At 39.1% G+C, this 17276-nt stretch overlaps 1 protein-coding gene across 1 annotated transcript in view; it reads left to right on the forward strand.

Moving 5' to 3' along the window:
* Positions 1-17276, forward strand: part of CPB2 (carboxypeptidase B2) — a 56538-nt gene that overhangs the window by 15028 nt on the left and 24234 nt on the right. Inside the window, exons 2-5 of the mRNA XM_033104167.1 lie at positions 4514-4589; positions 6239-6363; positions 7850-7958; positions 12641-12742. Coding sequence (XP_032960058.1) covers positions 4514-4589; positions 6239-6363; positions 7850-7958; positions 12641-12742 — 412 coding nt within the window. The remainder of the gene's footprint in view (positions 1-4513; positions 4590-6238; positions 6364-7849; positions 7959-12640; positions 12743-17276) is intronic.

Genomic DNA, 17276 nt, shown 5'->3' on the forward strand with positions numbered 1-17276 from the left:
AAAAAAAAAAAAAAAAAAGCCACTGGAAGCGGCTTGGGTGTGCACAAAAGTTGGTTGGGGCAAGGTCTCAGAATCACCACAGCATGGTGAATGAATGGTGTCATCAGCTTGATGGAGATTCAGATACTGCAGCCGCCTGAGATTGCATGCCAGGAAGGGGGAGCACTCAACAAAGAAACAATGGCTTCCACCAGTGTCTCCATCTGGGAGAAAGCTGCCCCTCCAGACTTCATCCTGAAGCCAGACAACTCAGTTGTCTGTGTGTCCCTGGCATCTCTCCAGCTGCTGCCCCAGCGCTGGAGCTCAAAGACAGTGATTCTATTGATGAGTAAGTCAGTGCCCAGTCCCTTTAAGAGGAGCATCTGGGACTTCAGCCACAATCTCCACTGGTTTTCAACCAGAAATGACGGGGTCTTCTCTCCCTGGCACTGGAACCCTGGGATAGGGTACCTGGTGTGGCACTGGGACCTGTTACTCTTTTGGGGGGGGAGGAACCTCCACAGCTGAGATGTCCCTTCTGATTTTTAACAGTCACATGCAGGTTTGGGACCAGCCCATTCTGCATCTCTGCCCCTCCTACCAGTCTCAAGGTGGCTTCTTCTGTATGTCCTTAGTTGTAGGGCTTTGGTTCAGCAAGATTTCAGGCGATTCTCAGTGATGGTTGTTTTGTAGTTTAGTTGTAATTTTGATGTGTTTGTTAGAGAAGTTAAACACAGCATTTACCTACTTCGCTATCTTGCCCCCAGATTTCAATTTCATTTTTATACCTCAGCAAGAAAGAACTAAGAGATTGAATATTAAAAGTTACCATTTACAAAAGAAAAACAAGTTTTCTAGAATAAATATAATAAACATGTGCAAAATCTTCTTTTCCCCCTTCTTCTGCCTCCCCCTGCAACTCTGGTTCAAGCCGTTGTTTCTCAGTCTAGTAGTGTAGGACACAGCTCCCTGACCCATGCTGGTGTTATGAGCCTTGTGCTCCCCTGGCTGAAGCAGTCAGTCGGCCTCTCACAGCAGCTCTCGGCAGCTCATAGCAGCCCACACCAGCCCACAGCAGCCTGCAGCAGCCCACAGCAGCTCATGCGGACCTCCAGCTGCTCATGGCAGCGCAACTCCAGGGAGAGCCGTTGTTCACACTCTTAGCAGTAGAGGGTGCAGCTCATTGGCGTATGTGGGAATGGAACTGGTGACCTCCCCGTTAGGAGCACGGCACTCCAACCCCCTGAGCCAGCAGGCCGGCCTGCAAAATCTTAATGAATATAATTATAAATCTTTATTGAAAGCTACTAAAGAAAGTGTAAACCAATAGACAAATCTATTGTATTTACTGATAAGAAGACTTAGAATCATCAGGATGCCAGTTCTCCACAAGTTATTGATCTATAGTTTAATATAATTCTAATCAAAATCCAAAAATTTTTATGGAACATGACAAGCTGATTTTTAAAATGTGTGTGGAAAAACAAAGGATTGAACCAAGTGGATCTCAAAAAGAACTAGGAAAGGGAGAGCAGAAGCAGAAGCTTGTCCTACAGGATGTTAAGATTTAATATAAAGCTACAGTCACAAAGATGAGTGGTGTTGGCACAAGGATAGACAAGTAAATCAATGGAACATAAGAAAAAGCCAAGAAAGAGACCACACTGTATTACCGAGGGTAATCCTTGATTATGCTATAATAACTAGTTCCCCTGAAATAGCTTCACATGCCACAACCAAGGTTTATTTCTCATTCATGTCACCAATTGATGAAGGTTGCAAAGCTCTCCTTGCTATTCTCCTGCAATGTGGAGATCTGGGCTGCTTCCATTTTGCAACTTTACATCTTGGGATTCTTTGCTTCTAGCCACAGGATGACAGGTAACCCATGAAGTTTCCCACCTGCTTTTAATTGTGGCATATCACTCCCACACACATTCCCTTTGTGGAGAACTCAGGTACGTGGTCTCAATGCAACACAAAAGGCTAGGAAATGCAATTTTTCTATGTGCCCAGGAAAAGGACATGATGTGATGAACCAGCAACCAGCATTGTTTCTGCAAAATAATATGAAAACTTATATATGACAGAATTGGCATAGCTGATCCCTGGGGAAAGTATTGATGATTAACAAATGATGCGAAGAAGAAGAAGAAGAAGAAGAAGAAGAAGAAGAAGAAGAAGAAGAAGAAGAAGAAGAAGAAGAAGAAGAAGAAGAAAGAAGAACTCAATTCCTGCTTTACACTTCACTCAAACAAATAATTTTCAAAGGATTAAAAACTTAAATGAGAAAGACAAAAGAAATATAGGAAACTATCTTTATGACCCCATATTGGGGAAGGGTTCTTAACATACAGAAAAAACAGAAACCCAGAAGAAAATGATGGATAAAAATACATCATGAGGAAAGAGAAAAGACAAACTGGTAGAAGATATTTTCAATACATATAACTGAAAAGGGTTAGTATCTAGACTACAGAAAGAAATTATAGTAGCCAACTGTCACAAAAAAAAAAATCTAATGGAAATAAGTGTACTTCATTAGAAAGACAGAAAATTAAAATTAAAATTACAAGATTTCGTTTCACAACCATTAAATTGGAAAAATTAAAGTCAGATATCATTAGTGTTAGCAAGGAGGAGGAGCTACGGGAAATCTTTGCCACTACTGGTGAGAATATAAATTGGTATAAAAAGGTTGAGAAATAGTTTGGCACTATCTCATGCAATTAAAATTGTGCATACAAAAAAAAAATTGTGCATACAACCAAGAAATAGCAATTCCACTTGTAGACAAATTCTTACACTTGTGAATTATGACTAGATACTTCAACACAAAAGTTAATCTTGAAAAACACAATGTTGAGTGAAAACAACAAGATACAGAAGAAGACATATAGTATATTATTTTGTAGAGTTAAATAAAGCAAATATAAGGATATTTTAAGAATCCACACATACACAAATCCATGCATGTGCTTAAGAATCCATACTACAAAGAAAAGCAAGCCAATGAACAAAGTGAAAATGTAGGAAAGTGGATGTTGGGAATATGGCAGCCGGGCAGCGTGGAGAGCTTCAAGGACACCAATAAGTTGGATTTCTGACGTGGTGTACTGGATTCACAGGCATTAATTTAATTGTGTAATAAGCTAGTGTTAGCATAAATATTCCCTTATGCATGAAATATTTAATTTTTAAAATTAACACACACACACACACACACACACACACACACACACACACACACAAAAGAAAAAGTAAGCACTCTGCAAACTGATTCCCATTCAAGAGAGCTGTTGATTTTGCAATTACTTAGGAGCAGAAAGAGTAAGTATATCTTCTCTTTTTAACACTACACTTAGTCTATAGCAAGATCCTCTTTCCTTATAATATTTGAAGTTTATTTACTTTTTATAATTATCTCGAAACCCCTCCCATATAATTTACCTCATTTTTACTTTTTTTAGAAACTAAATTAATTGGGGTAACATCGGTTAATAAAATTATATAAGTTTCAAGTGTACAATTCTATAATACATCATCTGTATATTGTATTGTGTGTTCAACACCCAGAGTCAATTCTCCTTCTGTCACCATTTATCTGACCCCTTTTACTTCCTCCCTCCCCCTTTACCCTCTGGTAACCACTAAACTGTTGTGTATGAATTTTTGTCTATATGTTTGTCTTTTTTGTTCATTTGTTGCTTTCAGTTTTATATCCCACATGAGTAAAATCATATGTTGTTTTTTTTTTACTTTTTCCATGTGCTTATTTTGCTTAGCATGATATTCTGAAGATCTAGCCATGTTGTCACAAATGGCAGTCTTTTGTCTTTCCTTATGGCCAAGTAATATTCCATTGTGTATATATACCACATTTTTATCCAATCATTTATCAAAGGACACTTCAGTTGTTTGCATGTCTTGGTCACCATGAATAATGCTGCAATGAACATAAGGGTACATATATTTTTACAGATGAATAAATGTTTTCAGATTTTGGGGGTAGATACCCAGCAAAGGGATTGCTGGGTCACATGGTAATTATTTTCTTCATTTTTGATGAACCTCCATACTGTTTTCCATGGTGGCTGTACCAATTTACATTCCCACCAGCAGTGTGTGAAGGTTCCTTTTTCTCCACAGCCTCTCCAACACTTGTTATTACTTGTCTTATTGATAGCCATTCTAACAGGTGTGAGGTGGTACCTCATTGTGGTTTTAGTTTGCATTTCCCTAAGTAGTGAAGTTTAGCATCTTTTCATACGTCTATTGGCTGTTTGTATGTCTCCTTGAGAGAATTGTCTGTTCAGGTCTTCTGCCCATTTTTTAATTGGATTGTTTGTTTTTTGTTGTTGAGTTGTATGAGTTCTTTATATATTTTGGATATTAGCACATTATTGGAGGTATTGTTTACAAATATCTTCTTCTATTTGGTTGGTTGCCTCTTTGTTTTGTTGATGGCTTCTTTTGCTGTGCAGAAGCTTTTTACTTTTTTTTAACATCAAAATCCCGCTTTATGTTTTCCCAGTGGCCAAGTTTTATCTGCTCTTCCTACAACATCTAGGCAAACTCAAATTCTGCAGAATCTTACTACAGCATATGAGGTAATTCTTCCCTGATTTTTCTTTATATTGGTTTCATTTTGTGGAAGTATTATGTGCCATGTTCTCTCCTATATGTTGTCTATCATATATAGCTGGTATAAATCCCTCTTCTTACAGCCTTCTCCCCCTTCTCATAATCACATGATTTTGCTGGTTTCCAAAATTAAACCTTCATTTGTGTTCCTGGCTTCACAGCCATATGCGTAACAGTTCCTTGGAATTGAAAGTGTGTACTTAACAAGATGCTATGATAACAGACGTCCAATAGGACTTTGCTTATAAAACAATGGTTTTTAACCAAGAAGTAAACATCAAAAACACAAGTAAAAATTTATCAAAATTTTCATACATGGGACCCATCTCCCCAGAATACCAAAGGTGTGGAAGACTGATAAGAGTTACAAAATATCATGGTACAAAATTGATGGTTCCATGTTTGTCAGTTAGGGTTCTCCAAGAAGCAGATCAGATTAAAGACGTGAGAGATTTACTAGGGGGCATGCTTGTGAAGGGTGAAGAGGAGGGAGCTGGAGATGGCAGGGAGCACGCTCACACCGTGATGCAGCTCTGACACCTGGGCAGAAAGGTAGATTGTGCATGGACAATCTCTAGACTACAAGGCAGCTCCACAGAAGGTTTGGCTGGAGCAGTCATGAGTCCTTAAGCCAAAGTCACCTGTAAGAGGAAGCTCATACCTAGCAGGAATGGACCTGCATTAATACACCCACAATGCTGAATCACTGACTGGCTGCTCCTGCAGCAGCAATGGCCTCAGCCTCTGGTGGACCAAACGGGGGACCAGCTGGGAAGGTCAGTCACCTCTCCCTCTCCCAACAGAAGATGTGAGCAGTGAACTTCCATAGTCACCACACTGTGGACAGAGGAAATACCAGCAGAGGAGCAGAGGAGATATAGAATTTAGTCCTTGGTCTGCCACTTTCTAGATGTGTGATTTTAGACAAGTTAGCCATGAGCATTAATTTCTTCATCTGAACAATGAAAATAATGACACTTGCCTAGTCTATGTTAAAGTGTTACTGTTAGGTTGGTGCAAAAGTAATTGCAGTTTTTGCAATTAATTTTAAACTTTTAAACTGCAATTACTTTTGCACTAACCTAATATAATGATCAAAGGAAATGAGTGTGAATATGCTTTGAAACAGTGCAGTAAAATACCAAAAAAAGTAAATAATTTTGGAAGACATTACCCAAAGTTCATAATTAGATTAAAGGATAAGAACACTAGCATGATAATAGTATCAAGGATATGGAATTTTTATTGAAGAAAATCACCACTTAATCAACTTTCTAGACAAAATTTTGTTTCTCTTATAAACATCTGACTTACACATCCAGTTTTACAATTGGGCCATAAATATATTCATTCACTCGTTCATTCATTTTCTCTTCAAATGTTTATTGAGTACCTAGTATGTTTCAGGCCCTTTAGCAACTGGGGTTACAGAGAAGAATAAAACAAGCTCCCTGAAAAAAATGTTTATAATGCCATGTGGGTGAATGAGGACCAGTGGCCAGGAAGTCTTTTCCATTTCCCTTATAGACACACTTTTCTGATTTTAGCTACAGATGAAAATGATGTGAACAACAATTTTTTTGTTTTATCATTGTTTTCCCTTTGAAACTTGCAGATTGTTCTCTGGCAGCCGGTAACAGCTGAATTTATTGAGAAGAAAAAAGCAGTCCATTTTTTTGTGAATGTGTCTGATATAAGCAGTGTGAAAGCCCATTTAAATGAGAGCAGAATTTCATTCAGGTAGGCATCATTCAATATTTATTGAATAGCTATTATAAGCACCTATTATGCATTTGACTAGCAGATGGTATAATTGCTTCCTGGAAAAATTAATACTTACATTAGACACGGCAACATGGAAATCCCTGTAGTGAACTGGCGATGAACCCCAAGTACCTAGATCTGTGATCTTGAACAAGTGGTTTAACCTCTCATGACCTTGCTCCCTTATCTCAAAATGACAGTTAGAGTCAGTGGTCTGTGGAGCCTCTTATAGTTCCTCCTAATTCTTTCCTTCTTATAGTTTCGCTACTCTGTACCTAGACTTGAGGAGCAAAATTGTCATTTACTTTAGTAGACTTTAGTGGAATTCTAAAAAGCAGCTGGTGAAGAGGATTTTACTTCCTTCACAAGGTCAGTGAACATTCCTGACTGGCCCTAGATTACAAAGTGTATCAGATGTGATTTCTGCGCAGAGTCCACGCCCTCTTCCTTTGGGAGTCTCCCGTCCAACATCTCCTCTCTGTATCCATCGCCCAAGTGCCAGTGTCCTCTTGCTGCTCTAGCGCTTCCTGGAGGCCATGCTCTCTCCTCTGTATCACGGTACACTATGATAATTATTAATAATGTGTTATAAGTGTTCACTGCCATCTAGGAACTGTGCTGGGCCTTTTAATCATTTAATTCTTATTTAACCCTGTGAGGTAAGTACTTGCCTCATTGTTCAGATGAAAAAGGTTTTGAAACTTACAAATGAATTTCTCAAGGTCAACCATGCTAGAACATGGCAGAGGTAGGAGTTGAACTTTCTGATGTCAAAGCTTTGGCTTTTATCTATTGGCCTAAATAAAAGTAAAGAAGCCTTTATTAAAATGATATCTAACTTTTAAATTGCTCATCCCATGTAATTAAATGGCTTAATTCAGTTAAAAATTTTGCGTAGTTAACAATGTGGCACTTCTCAAGAGGCATTACATAAGATGATTTTCCCATACCTTTCCTTTTCCTGTGCTTGTATTTCTCTAGAGATTTGATCATCTTTGGCTATGTATAACATCTAGTATAGGTCAACAGTTGTCACAATGAAAAACGAAAAGAAAAAGCTTTTTGCTTCCCCTTGGTTCTTAACTGAAAAAAGAATAACACAATGTTACTCTAAATTGAAGAATGTTGTCCATTAACCTGTATGTTCACATAAAAGATACTGATGAAGTACAATCAAGAAATGTTGATAGCAGTGGAGGAAGGGTGAGATTTTAGAGGCCCTGAAAACATACCAGATAGGGCACTTTCTCTCCAGTGCCCATAAGGGCTCTGCCAAGAGGGTTTGTGAATTTCATCCTACTGCACTGTTAGGTGATGTTGTTTTCACATTGATGAACTTTTGCTTGTTAGATTTCTTAGTGATTTCTCCCCAACCCATGCTCATGTATTGGGGCTGCAATGGGCATGTGGGAAAATCAGAGCCCTTTTTGGAAACCAGCTTGCCCTCTGTTTCATCACCTAGTGTCTTGATGGAAGATGTGGGAGATATTATCCGCCAGCAGACTTCCAACGACGCGGTCAGCCCCCGGGACTCCTCCTCATACTACGAAAATTATCACACACTAGATGAAGTAAGCCATCACATTTCTCTCTAAAATTACTGTTTTCATTTAACCAGCATTTCCATTTCAACCACAGGAAATTATTAAAGTATCAGAATTGGTGGAAGAGTGTGAAAAATATCACAATTAGGTTGATCATACAGTGGTAATTCACCCTTTTGTAGATAACTTCCCTGGGAAGATTGCTTCATATTTGGTAAACTGCCTCTAACCAGGTTGTTTGTCCACAGCTAAGCATATCTCTAACTGCTAGGAGTAAACTGCATGAGAAGGAAGAGCAGGAAATAAAAACAGGGTCTAAATTTTTATTGAAACTGCCACAAAAAAAATAAGAGTCCAATTCATCATGTCTCTTTGGACCATAACCCTGATAGCACTCTTACTGAATAATTGTCACATTATCCACTGAATTAAAGAAACTTATTCAATTATTTAGTACATTATAAATAAGTCCATCTTATTCCCTTTAGGAAGAAATTATGAAATAATAATGATGATAATCATAATCATAATTATGTCTGTATTTTATTTGTTAAGAAATTGATTTTTTTTCCTATTAGTACTTACAAGTTCCAATTTTTCCAGAAGGAACCTGAGGAAAATGTCAATGTTAATTGACTTCAATAAACTTTCATAAAGTACTTTAAGAGCCATTTCCCTGTATTTGTTAGCTGAGAGGATGAACCCCTTGGAGGACTTTCTTTTCTTTTTTAAATAATTTTTTATTTTTCAATTACAGTTCACATACAATATTATAATAGTTTCAGGTATACAATACAGTAATTAGACATTTACAGAACTGACGAACTGATCACCCCAATAAATCTAGTACCAATCTGACACAATACACAGTTATTACAATATTATTGACTATATTCCTTATGCTATACTTTACATTCTGATGACAATTTTGTAACTGCAAATTTGTACTTCTTAATCTCTTCCCCTTTTTCACCCATCCCCCCCAAAGCCTTCCCATCTGGCAACCATCAAAATGTTTTCTGTATTTATGTGTTTGTTTTTGTTTTGTTTGTTCGTTTATTTTGTTCTTTAAATTCCACATATAAGCACAATCACATTACATCTGTCTTTCTGTGTCTGACATACTCCACTCAGCACAATAGCCTCTAGCTCCATCCATGCCATCACAGATGGCAAGAACCCATTCCCCTCCATGGCCCAGCAATATTCCATTGTATATATGTACCACCTACTCTTTATCCATTCATCCATGAACAGACACCCAGGCTGCCTCCACATCTTGGCCACTGTAAACAAGGCTGCAATGAACATTCATCCCCCGAAGTAATATTTTGGGTTTCTTTGGATAAATATTCAAAAGTGGGATTACTTGGTCCTTCTTTGTCTCTTGTTATAGGCTTTGTTTTAAAATCTATTTTGTCTGGTATAAGTATTGCTACCCCAGTTTTTGTTTGTTTGTTTGTTTATTTCCTTGCGTGCTTGCTTGTTTGTTTCCATTTTCATGAAACATCTTTTTCCCATCCCTTTACTTTCAGTCTGTGTGTGCCTTTCCATCTGAAGTGAATCTATTATAGGCAGCATACTTAAGTTCTTGATTTCTTATCCATTCAGCCACCCTATGTTTTGATTAAAGCATTCAATTCATTTACACTTAAAGTAATTTGATAGATATGTAGTTATTGCCAATTTGGTATTCATATTTTTTATCTTTTTTATCTTATCTTAGGAATCCCTCTATCATTTCTTACAATACTGGTTTGACAGTGATGAACTCCTGTAGCTTTTTCTTGTCTTAGAAGTTCTTTATCTGTCTTTCCCTGGGTACTGCAATGTTGCTTGTAGGTCCTTGCTTTTTATCATTTTGAATATTTTGTGCCAATCCTTTCTGGCCTGCAAAGTTTCTGATAAGAAATTAGATGATAGTCTTATGGGAGCTCCCGTGTAGGTGACTAACTGCTTTCTCTTGCTGCTTTTAAGATTTTTTTCTTTGTCTTTAATATTTGACATTTTAATTATGGTGTGTCTTTGTGTGGGCTTCTTTGGGTTCATCTTGCTTGGGACTCTGTGCTTCCTGAGTTTGTATATCTATTTCCTTCACCAGGTTAGGGAGGTTTTCCATCATTATTCCTTCAAATTGGTTTTCAATTCCTTGATCTCTCTTTTCCTCTGGTACCTTTATAATGCTAATATTGGTATGCTTGATGTTGTCCCAGAGGCCCTTTAAACTGTCCTCATGGTTTGCATTTTTTTCTTTTTGCTGTTCTGATTGGGTGTTTTCTGCTACTTTAACTTCTAATTCTCTGATTTGATCCTCTGCTTCATCTACTGTTGAATTCCTCTAATGTATTTTTCATTTCAGTTATTGTATTCTTTATTTCTGACTGGGTCTTTTTTGTTTTCTATCGCTGTTTTATATTTCCTATATCTGTTTTGAAGTTCTCCCTGAGATCATCGAGCATCCTTATAATGAGTGTTTGGAACTCTGCATCTGGTAGATCGCTTATCTCCATTTTGTTTAGTTCTTTTCCTGGGGCTTTGCTCTGTTCTTTTACTTGAGACATGTTTCTTTGTCTCCCCATTTTGGCTGCCTCCCTGTGTTTGTTTCTATGTATTAAGTAGAGCTGTTATGTCTCCTGATCTTAGTAGAATGGTGTTATATAGTAGGTGTCCTGTGGGGCCCTGTGCTGCAGTCTCCCTGGTGACCTGAGCTGGGTGCTCCAGGTGTGTCCTTTTTGTGGGTTGTATATGCCCTCCTATTGTAGTTGAGCCTCAGTTGCTGTTTGCATGACAATGGGAGGAATTGACCCTTAGGCTGGTTGGTTATGAGGACTGGCTGTGACTACACGGTAGAAGCTGCTATTCAAGGGCTGACCCTATGGAGCAGGATTTTATTTAGCAGGGCTCTGGTCCCTGCCCAAACAGCTCTTTGGGTATGTTGCACACTGAAGCGTCTGGGTGGCCCTCCAGCTTAGTCATAAATGGGCCACTCAGTGTGCCAGCCACGGAGCCTCCTGGAAGAGGCCCTGACACTGGCCAAGTTCAGCTACAGCCTGTGCCCTGCCCAGAGCCACCTGGCATGAGCCACAAAACAATCCACAAATGGCCACCACCTGCATTGGGCTTGGAGGTGACTTGAGAAGTCAAGGTGCAAATTGAAGCCAGCTGCTGCTAGTGCGGGGTTTGGGGCTGCTCAGCGCAAGATATGGGACATGCCAAGCCACTGGAAGCAGCTTGGGTGTGCCCAAAATTTGGATAGGGTGGGGTCTGAGAGAATCACCAGGGTGGATGAGTGGTGTTCGTCATGTTGATGGAGACTCAGATATGGCAGCCACCTGTGTCTGCACTCCAGAAGGGGGAAGGTTTCAACAAAGAAACAATGGCTTCTGCCAGCACTTCTCTCTGGGAGAAAGCTCTCACCCTGAAACCAGACAACTTAGTTCCTCCTTTTATGTCCTTGGCACCTTTTGAGCTACTGCCCCAGCACTGGAGCTCTGAGCCAGTAAGATTTATTCAAAACATGTTACTTTCATTACCTCAGATCAGATTGTAAAATAAAGCTTTTGTAAAGCAGCATCCATACAACACAGCCTACCATATTGGAGGAAATCTATTGAACCATCACTGTAACACAAAATAGTGTATGTAATAGTTCTCTCAGATGTATGCATTCCTTGGAAGAGTAACACAGTAAATAGAGGACCACTGAGGATATCGCAGATGATTAAATCTCCAACACCACAGATATTGACAGACATTGGTGGCAGGTGTGCCTCCCAGGAGCATCTTAATTCCCAGCACAGACAACCACTCACCCTAGTTATGCTACTCTAAGAGTATCCAAGAATAAACGGTGCTCCAGTTCCCATCAGCTAGGACTGCTATTTGAAATTGACTCTAGAAAAGTTTCCAGAAGTAAGGCCAAGGGTTGGTTATTCCCATTCCAGAATGTATAAAAGTTTACTTGTGGCCTCTGAGAGAAGTTGGTCTACATTAAAACATGGCCATGTTCCATCATGCAACACCTGCTTTGAAGTGGATGCTAGCCTAAAGTCAGTCCCAGAACTTTTAATTTGTCCTTGTACTATAATCTTTACAGAATCATAAATACCACTAGACTTCCATACAGGAGAGATTCCAGAATCAAACTCCTCCTCAGGGTAAAAGGGAATTTTTTTCCCTTCCACATTGTACTCACCTTTTACCTCTTATAATTTCACAGATCTAATTGTGAGTGCTCAGGTCTCTAGTGGGAAATAATGGCACTGCCATTTATCCTGTGTGAAGATAGTGCCCAGGGCTTCCTTTGGTTACTCTTGAAAAGTGAATTTTTTTTTAATAGACCTACATATAACAAAACTGAATTCTTGAATTAATGGTAAGGAGGGTTTCATACACAGAGGCAGGGATTTAATGTAATGAGCCTATAAAAATAACTCTCAGGACACATACTTTAAAGATGAACTTTTCCTACTTTGTCATAAGTTTCTCAAACTCCCTTTCTACTCTTTCTCTAAACCTTGATACTTTTCAAAATTTTAATTTTATTGATTTTTCCTAAACAGAAGGAACACTCTGCCCCAAATGTTTTAGTTCCTCAGTCTTTCTTCATATAGAGGTTTTGGAGGGATCTCCTTCCCTTGAAGAAGTTGTCTGCTTCATTTGGTCAAGGAAATGCTTTGAACTTGCTCTGCTTGTTTCCATTTCAATAGATCTATTATTGGATAGAAGATATAACTGAGCGGTATCCCCATATGGTTGAAAAAATCCACATTGGATCGTCATTTGAGAAGCGTCCACTTTATGTTTTAAAGGTATGTTGCAGAGAGAGTCATTAATCTTTTAACTTTGGGGGATGTGTTAATTATCCAGCAGTGGTTGCTATAACTTGGATTTTTTTTTTCTTTGAGTTCTGGAAATATTTGTATTATAAATGTTCCTCATCTTTAATATCCAGCTATTTAAGGTTGGTTATTACTTACAATTTCTTTTCTTTTACTAATACAGTGTTGTTCTATGAGTGGAAACCCCAGTTTTAGAATCAACTCTGTCTCTGTTTAAGTAACATAGATAAGCCATTTAGCCTTCCTGAGCTTCAGGGCCTACTGTCATAAAATGAGGGGAGTGGTCTGGGTTATTTTTCAAGTCCCTGTTTTATTTACACCACCACAACCACCACCACCACCACCTCCTCTGACTGGCTTACAGGGAGGGGGAGAGAGAGAGAGAGAGAGAGAGAGAGAGAGAGAATCTGTTATTGGACAAACACTGACATTGACGCAGTTTTTGGAACCAAAAAAAGAGCTGAACAACCAAACTCAAGGAAGAACAGGAACCAGGGCAATGCTGGGGTCTTCACAATAGGGCTGATGTAATAGCTTGTGCTCCAGTCATGGTCCATTTCGTTGATTATTTTTAGTTGAATAAATTGGCCTCAGTAGAAGTGAGTGAATATTGCAACAGGAAGAATTTTGGGGAGTCATGAAACCATACTAATTCCTGCCTGTTACTTTCTAATTCTGTAGTTATGTGTTGTTTTTTTTTATCACTCTTTCCCCTAAAAATGTTTTTTTTGAGTTAAAAAGAAGCTCTGGAAAAATTTTAATCATTGGAAAAATACATTAGCTTTAGTTAAACTAGTTTACATATAGTTTCCCAACAGTATCTAAATTGTGATAAGTGAGGCTGTTCAGTCATCCAAAGATAAGATTTTGAGTCAAGATTTCTGGATTTTAATCTATTCTGATAGGGACTTGTAGTGCAAACTCAAGACAGACATATGAAACATTGGGTCTTCTTGTTAGCTGTTTTGGTCAATCAGATGGGATCCATGTAATAACCATATACCAACCATGATATTTGCTTCCAGCCATGTTGTGTGTACTCTTTGAAACTTGGGTTTCTGGGACCTAGATGTATACATTGGAAAGCCATGCTTGCTGCATGCTCAAGTCCTGGTCTTACTTGACCAAGGATGTGTACATACTGGCATGATGTTGTCTCTGGAGTTCTTCCATCTTTCCAGTGTCAGGATCAGTAATAAGAGTGTTTGCTCAACAAAGTTAAACAGAAGGTGAATAATTCAGACAACTCAGGATTTTTTATTAAATTAAATAGATTAAATCAGCCAGGCAGTTCTCTGTACAATTTGACCCTTTATGATCAATGCCATGTGACTTTCTCACTTGCTTTCTCATTGAATATCACTAGCTTCAGGTTAGTTAAGAAAAATCCTCCATGGGTGGTGCAGATAGCAATCTAAAACTCTAGCTCTCTCTTTTTCTTGCTTTGGAATTTCAACCACCCATATTTGTTTGATTTTACAACGCTCTTCTCACTCCCCTCAATGCCCTAAAACTGTGTTGTAACTAATTTTTAAAAGCAAATGATACATGATTCATTTTGTTTGGAGGTGTTTTTAAGAATTCTTCTGAAGCCATCAAAGGCTATCATTGAGGAAAAGTTGAAAGTTCTTATTCCAGAGAGTTAACAACTTGTACTAGTCCCCAATACTGTGAATCAAAACAAGACTTCTGTCCCCAAATCTGTTTGTGATAAGGTAGTGTGAAGTTATATGTGTGTTTTTTTTTCTTTTTATGTGAAATGGGGAAATAGTCTACACATAAAATGTATGTACCCTAGAAAAATGGTGAGGGAGTCTAAGTTTATCTTTGGCACCACAAGCTTCCCTTTCCCAAGCGTTTCTCTGTTCCACACCTCCCACAGAAAGGTACCCACCCAACATATACTATTTTACCTCTAATAAAGTGTGAAGAAATTGCCTGAAGCACTAGTTCTCTAACCTCTACTTCTGCACGTCCACATGCAGCACTGGAATGAGTAGTTTAATGTGGGGGAATAGGATTTCGGTTCAAGATGGCAGAATAGGTAAACCCTGTACTTGCCTCTTCTCATGACCACATGAAAATTACAACTAAATTACGGAACAACTACCATTGATAATCACCTGAATTCTAGTTGAACTGAAGTCCTACAACTAAGGCTATGCAGAAGAAGCCACCTCAAGACTAGTAGGAGGGGCAGAGACACAGAATGGAATGGTCCCAATCCTGCATGTGACTGCTATAAATTAGGAGGGATATCTCAGCTGTGGAGGTCCCCCATGGAGGAACAAGGGGTGCATGCCCCACACCAGCCTCCTGAGCCCGGGGTTCCAATGCCAGAGAGAGAAGTCCCCAAAACCTATGGCTGTGAAAATCAGCAGAGATTGTGGCTGAGTGATATGAAAAGCAGCTGGAGTCCCAAGCATTCCTTTTGCAGGGCCCACTCACAGTTTTACTTGGTGATATATTCACTCACTCAGTGCTCCAGTGCTGGGCCAGCAGCTCAAAAGGCCCTGGGGACATACAAGGAGGAACTGAGTTGTCTAAATTTAGAGGGAAGGCTGGAGGGGCAGCTTTCTCCCAGAGGGAAGTGCTGGCAGAAGTCATTGTTTTTTTGTTAAGCCCTCCCCCATCCTGGAGTTCAGACACAGGCAACCACCACATCTGAGTCTTCATCAATATGGCTAACACCACTCATTCACCTGGTGATTCCCTGAGACCCTACCCCATCCAACTTTCAAGGATACCCAAGCTGCTTCCAGTGGCTTTTCCATTCAAGTGGCCTGTTGACTCATGCTGTGGACTTTCCTAAAAAAAAAAAAAAAAAAAAAAAAAAAAAATCTCTCAAAGGTTCACAAACCCAAACAAGCAGCATCTGGCTTCAGTATTTCTTGTACCATTTGTCAAGCAGACTAAAGCACATCACTTGGTTTGTGGTTTGGCCTCTCAATGGACCTCCAAGCACAGTGTGGGTGACAGCTATCTGTAGATTGCTTTGTTGCACATGCTAGGTGACCCCCAGCAGGGCACAGGCTGTAGCTAAACTTGACCTGTGGCAGGGCCCTCCCAGGAGGCCCCAGGGCTGGCAATCCACATGGCCAATATCAGACCCAAGGGAAGCATCACCTGGCTGTTTCAGATGATGATACACACAAAGGGCAGACTAAGCAGAAACGAGAGATCTGCTTAAGTGAAACCATCCTTCATAGGGTCAGTCTCTGCACAATAGTTCCTCCACTGTAGTCACAGAAAGTACTTACAACCAATCAGCCTGAGGGTTACTCCCTCCCACTGATACGAAAACAACAACCAAGGATGAACTACAACAGGAGAGCACACACAACCCATACAAAGGATACACCTGGAGCACCTGGCTCAAGTGACTTGTAAGACTGTACCACTAAATCCCACAGCACACCTACTACATAAGGCCACTCTGCTAAGACCGGGAGACATCACAGCCCTACCGAATACATAGAAATAAACAGCAGGAGGCAGCCAAAATGGGAAGACAAAGAAATATGTCCCAAGTGAAGGAACAGAAAAAAGCTCCAGAGAAAGAACTAAACAAAATAGAGATAAGCATCTACCAGATGCAGAGTTCTGAACACTGGTAATATGAACTTAGGGGAAGAGTAGATAAACTCAGTGATAACTTTGGCAAAGAGATAGGAAAAATAAAAATGGAGATAGAAACATTTAAAAAGATCCAGTCAAAAAATTAAGAATACAGTAACTGAAATGAAAAATACAGTAGAGGGAATCTTAGATGAAGCAGGGAATCGAATCAGTGATTTAAAAGATAAGGTAGCAGAAAACACCCAATCAGAACAGCAAAAAGAAAAGAGAATCCCCCCAAAATAAGGACAGTTTAAGGGACCTCTGGGACAACATCAAGCAAACCAACATATGCATCATTGGGGTACAAGAAGAAAAGAGAGAACAAGAAATTGAAAACTTATTTGAAAAAATAATGAGGGAAAACTTCCCTAACCTGGTTAAAGAAATAGATATATAAGCCCAGGAACACAGAGAGTCCCAAACAGGATGAACCCAAAGAGGACAACAGCCAGACACATCATAGTTAAAATGCCAACGGTTAAAAACAAAAAGAGAATCTTAAAAGCAGCAAGAGAAAAGCAGTTATTTACCTTCAAGGGAGCTCCCATAAGATTGTCAGCTGATTTCTCAACAGAAACTTCGCAGGCCAGAAGGGATTGGCACAAAATATTCAAAGTGATGTAAATAAAGACCTACAAGCAAGATTACTCTACACAGGAAAGCTATCATTTAGAATTGAAGGACAGATAAAGAGCTTCCCAGATAAGAAAAAGCTAAAGGAGTTCATCACCACAAACCAGTATTATAAGTAATGTCAAGGGACTTCTTTAAGTAAAGGAAGAAAAAAAGATAAAAAAAAAAAATACTAAAATGGCAATAACTACATATTTATCTACAATTACTTTAAATGTAAATGGATTAAATGCTCCGAAAGACATAGGGT

Source organism: Rhinolophus ferrumequinum, chromosome 4 (assembly GCF_004115265.2).
Source record: "Rhinolophus ferrumequinum isolate MPI-CBG mRhiFer1 chromosome 4, mRhiFer1_v1.p, whole genome shotgun sequence".
NCBI classification, from domain to species: domain Eukaryota; kingdom Metazoa; phylum Chordata; class Mammalia; order Chiroptera; family Rhinolophidae; genus Rhinolophus; species Rhinolophus ferrumequinum.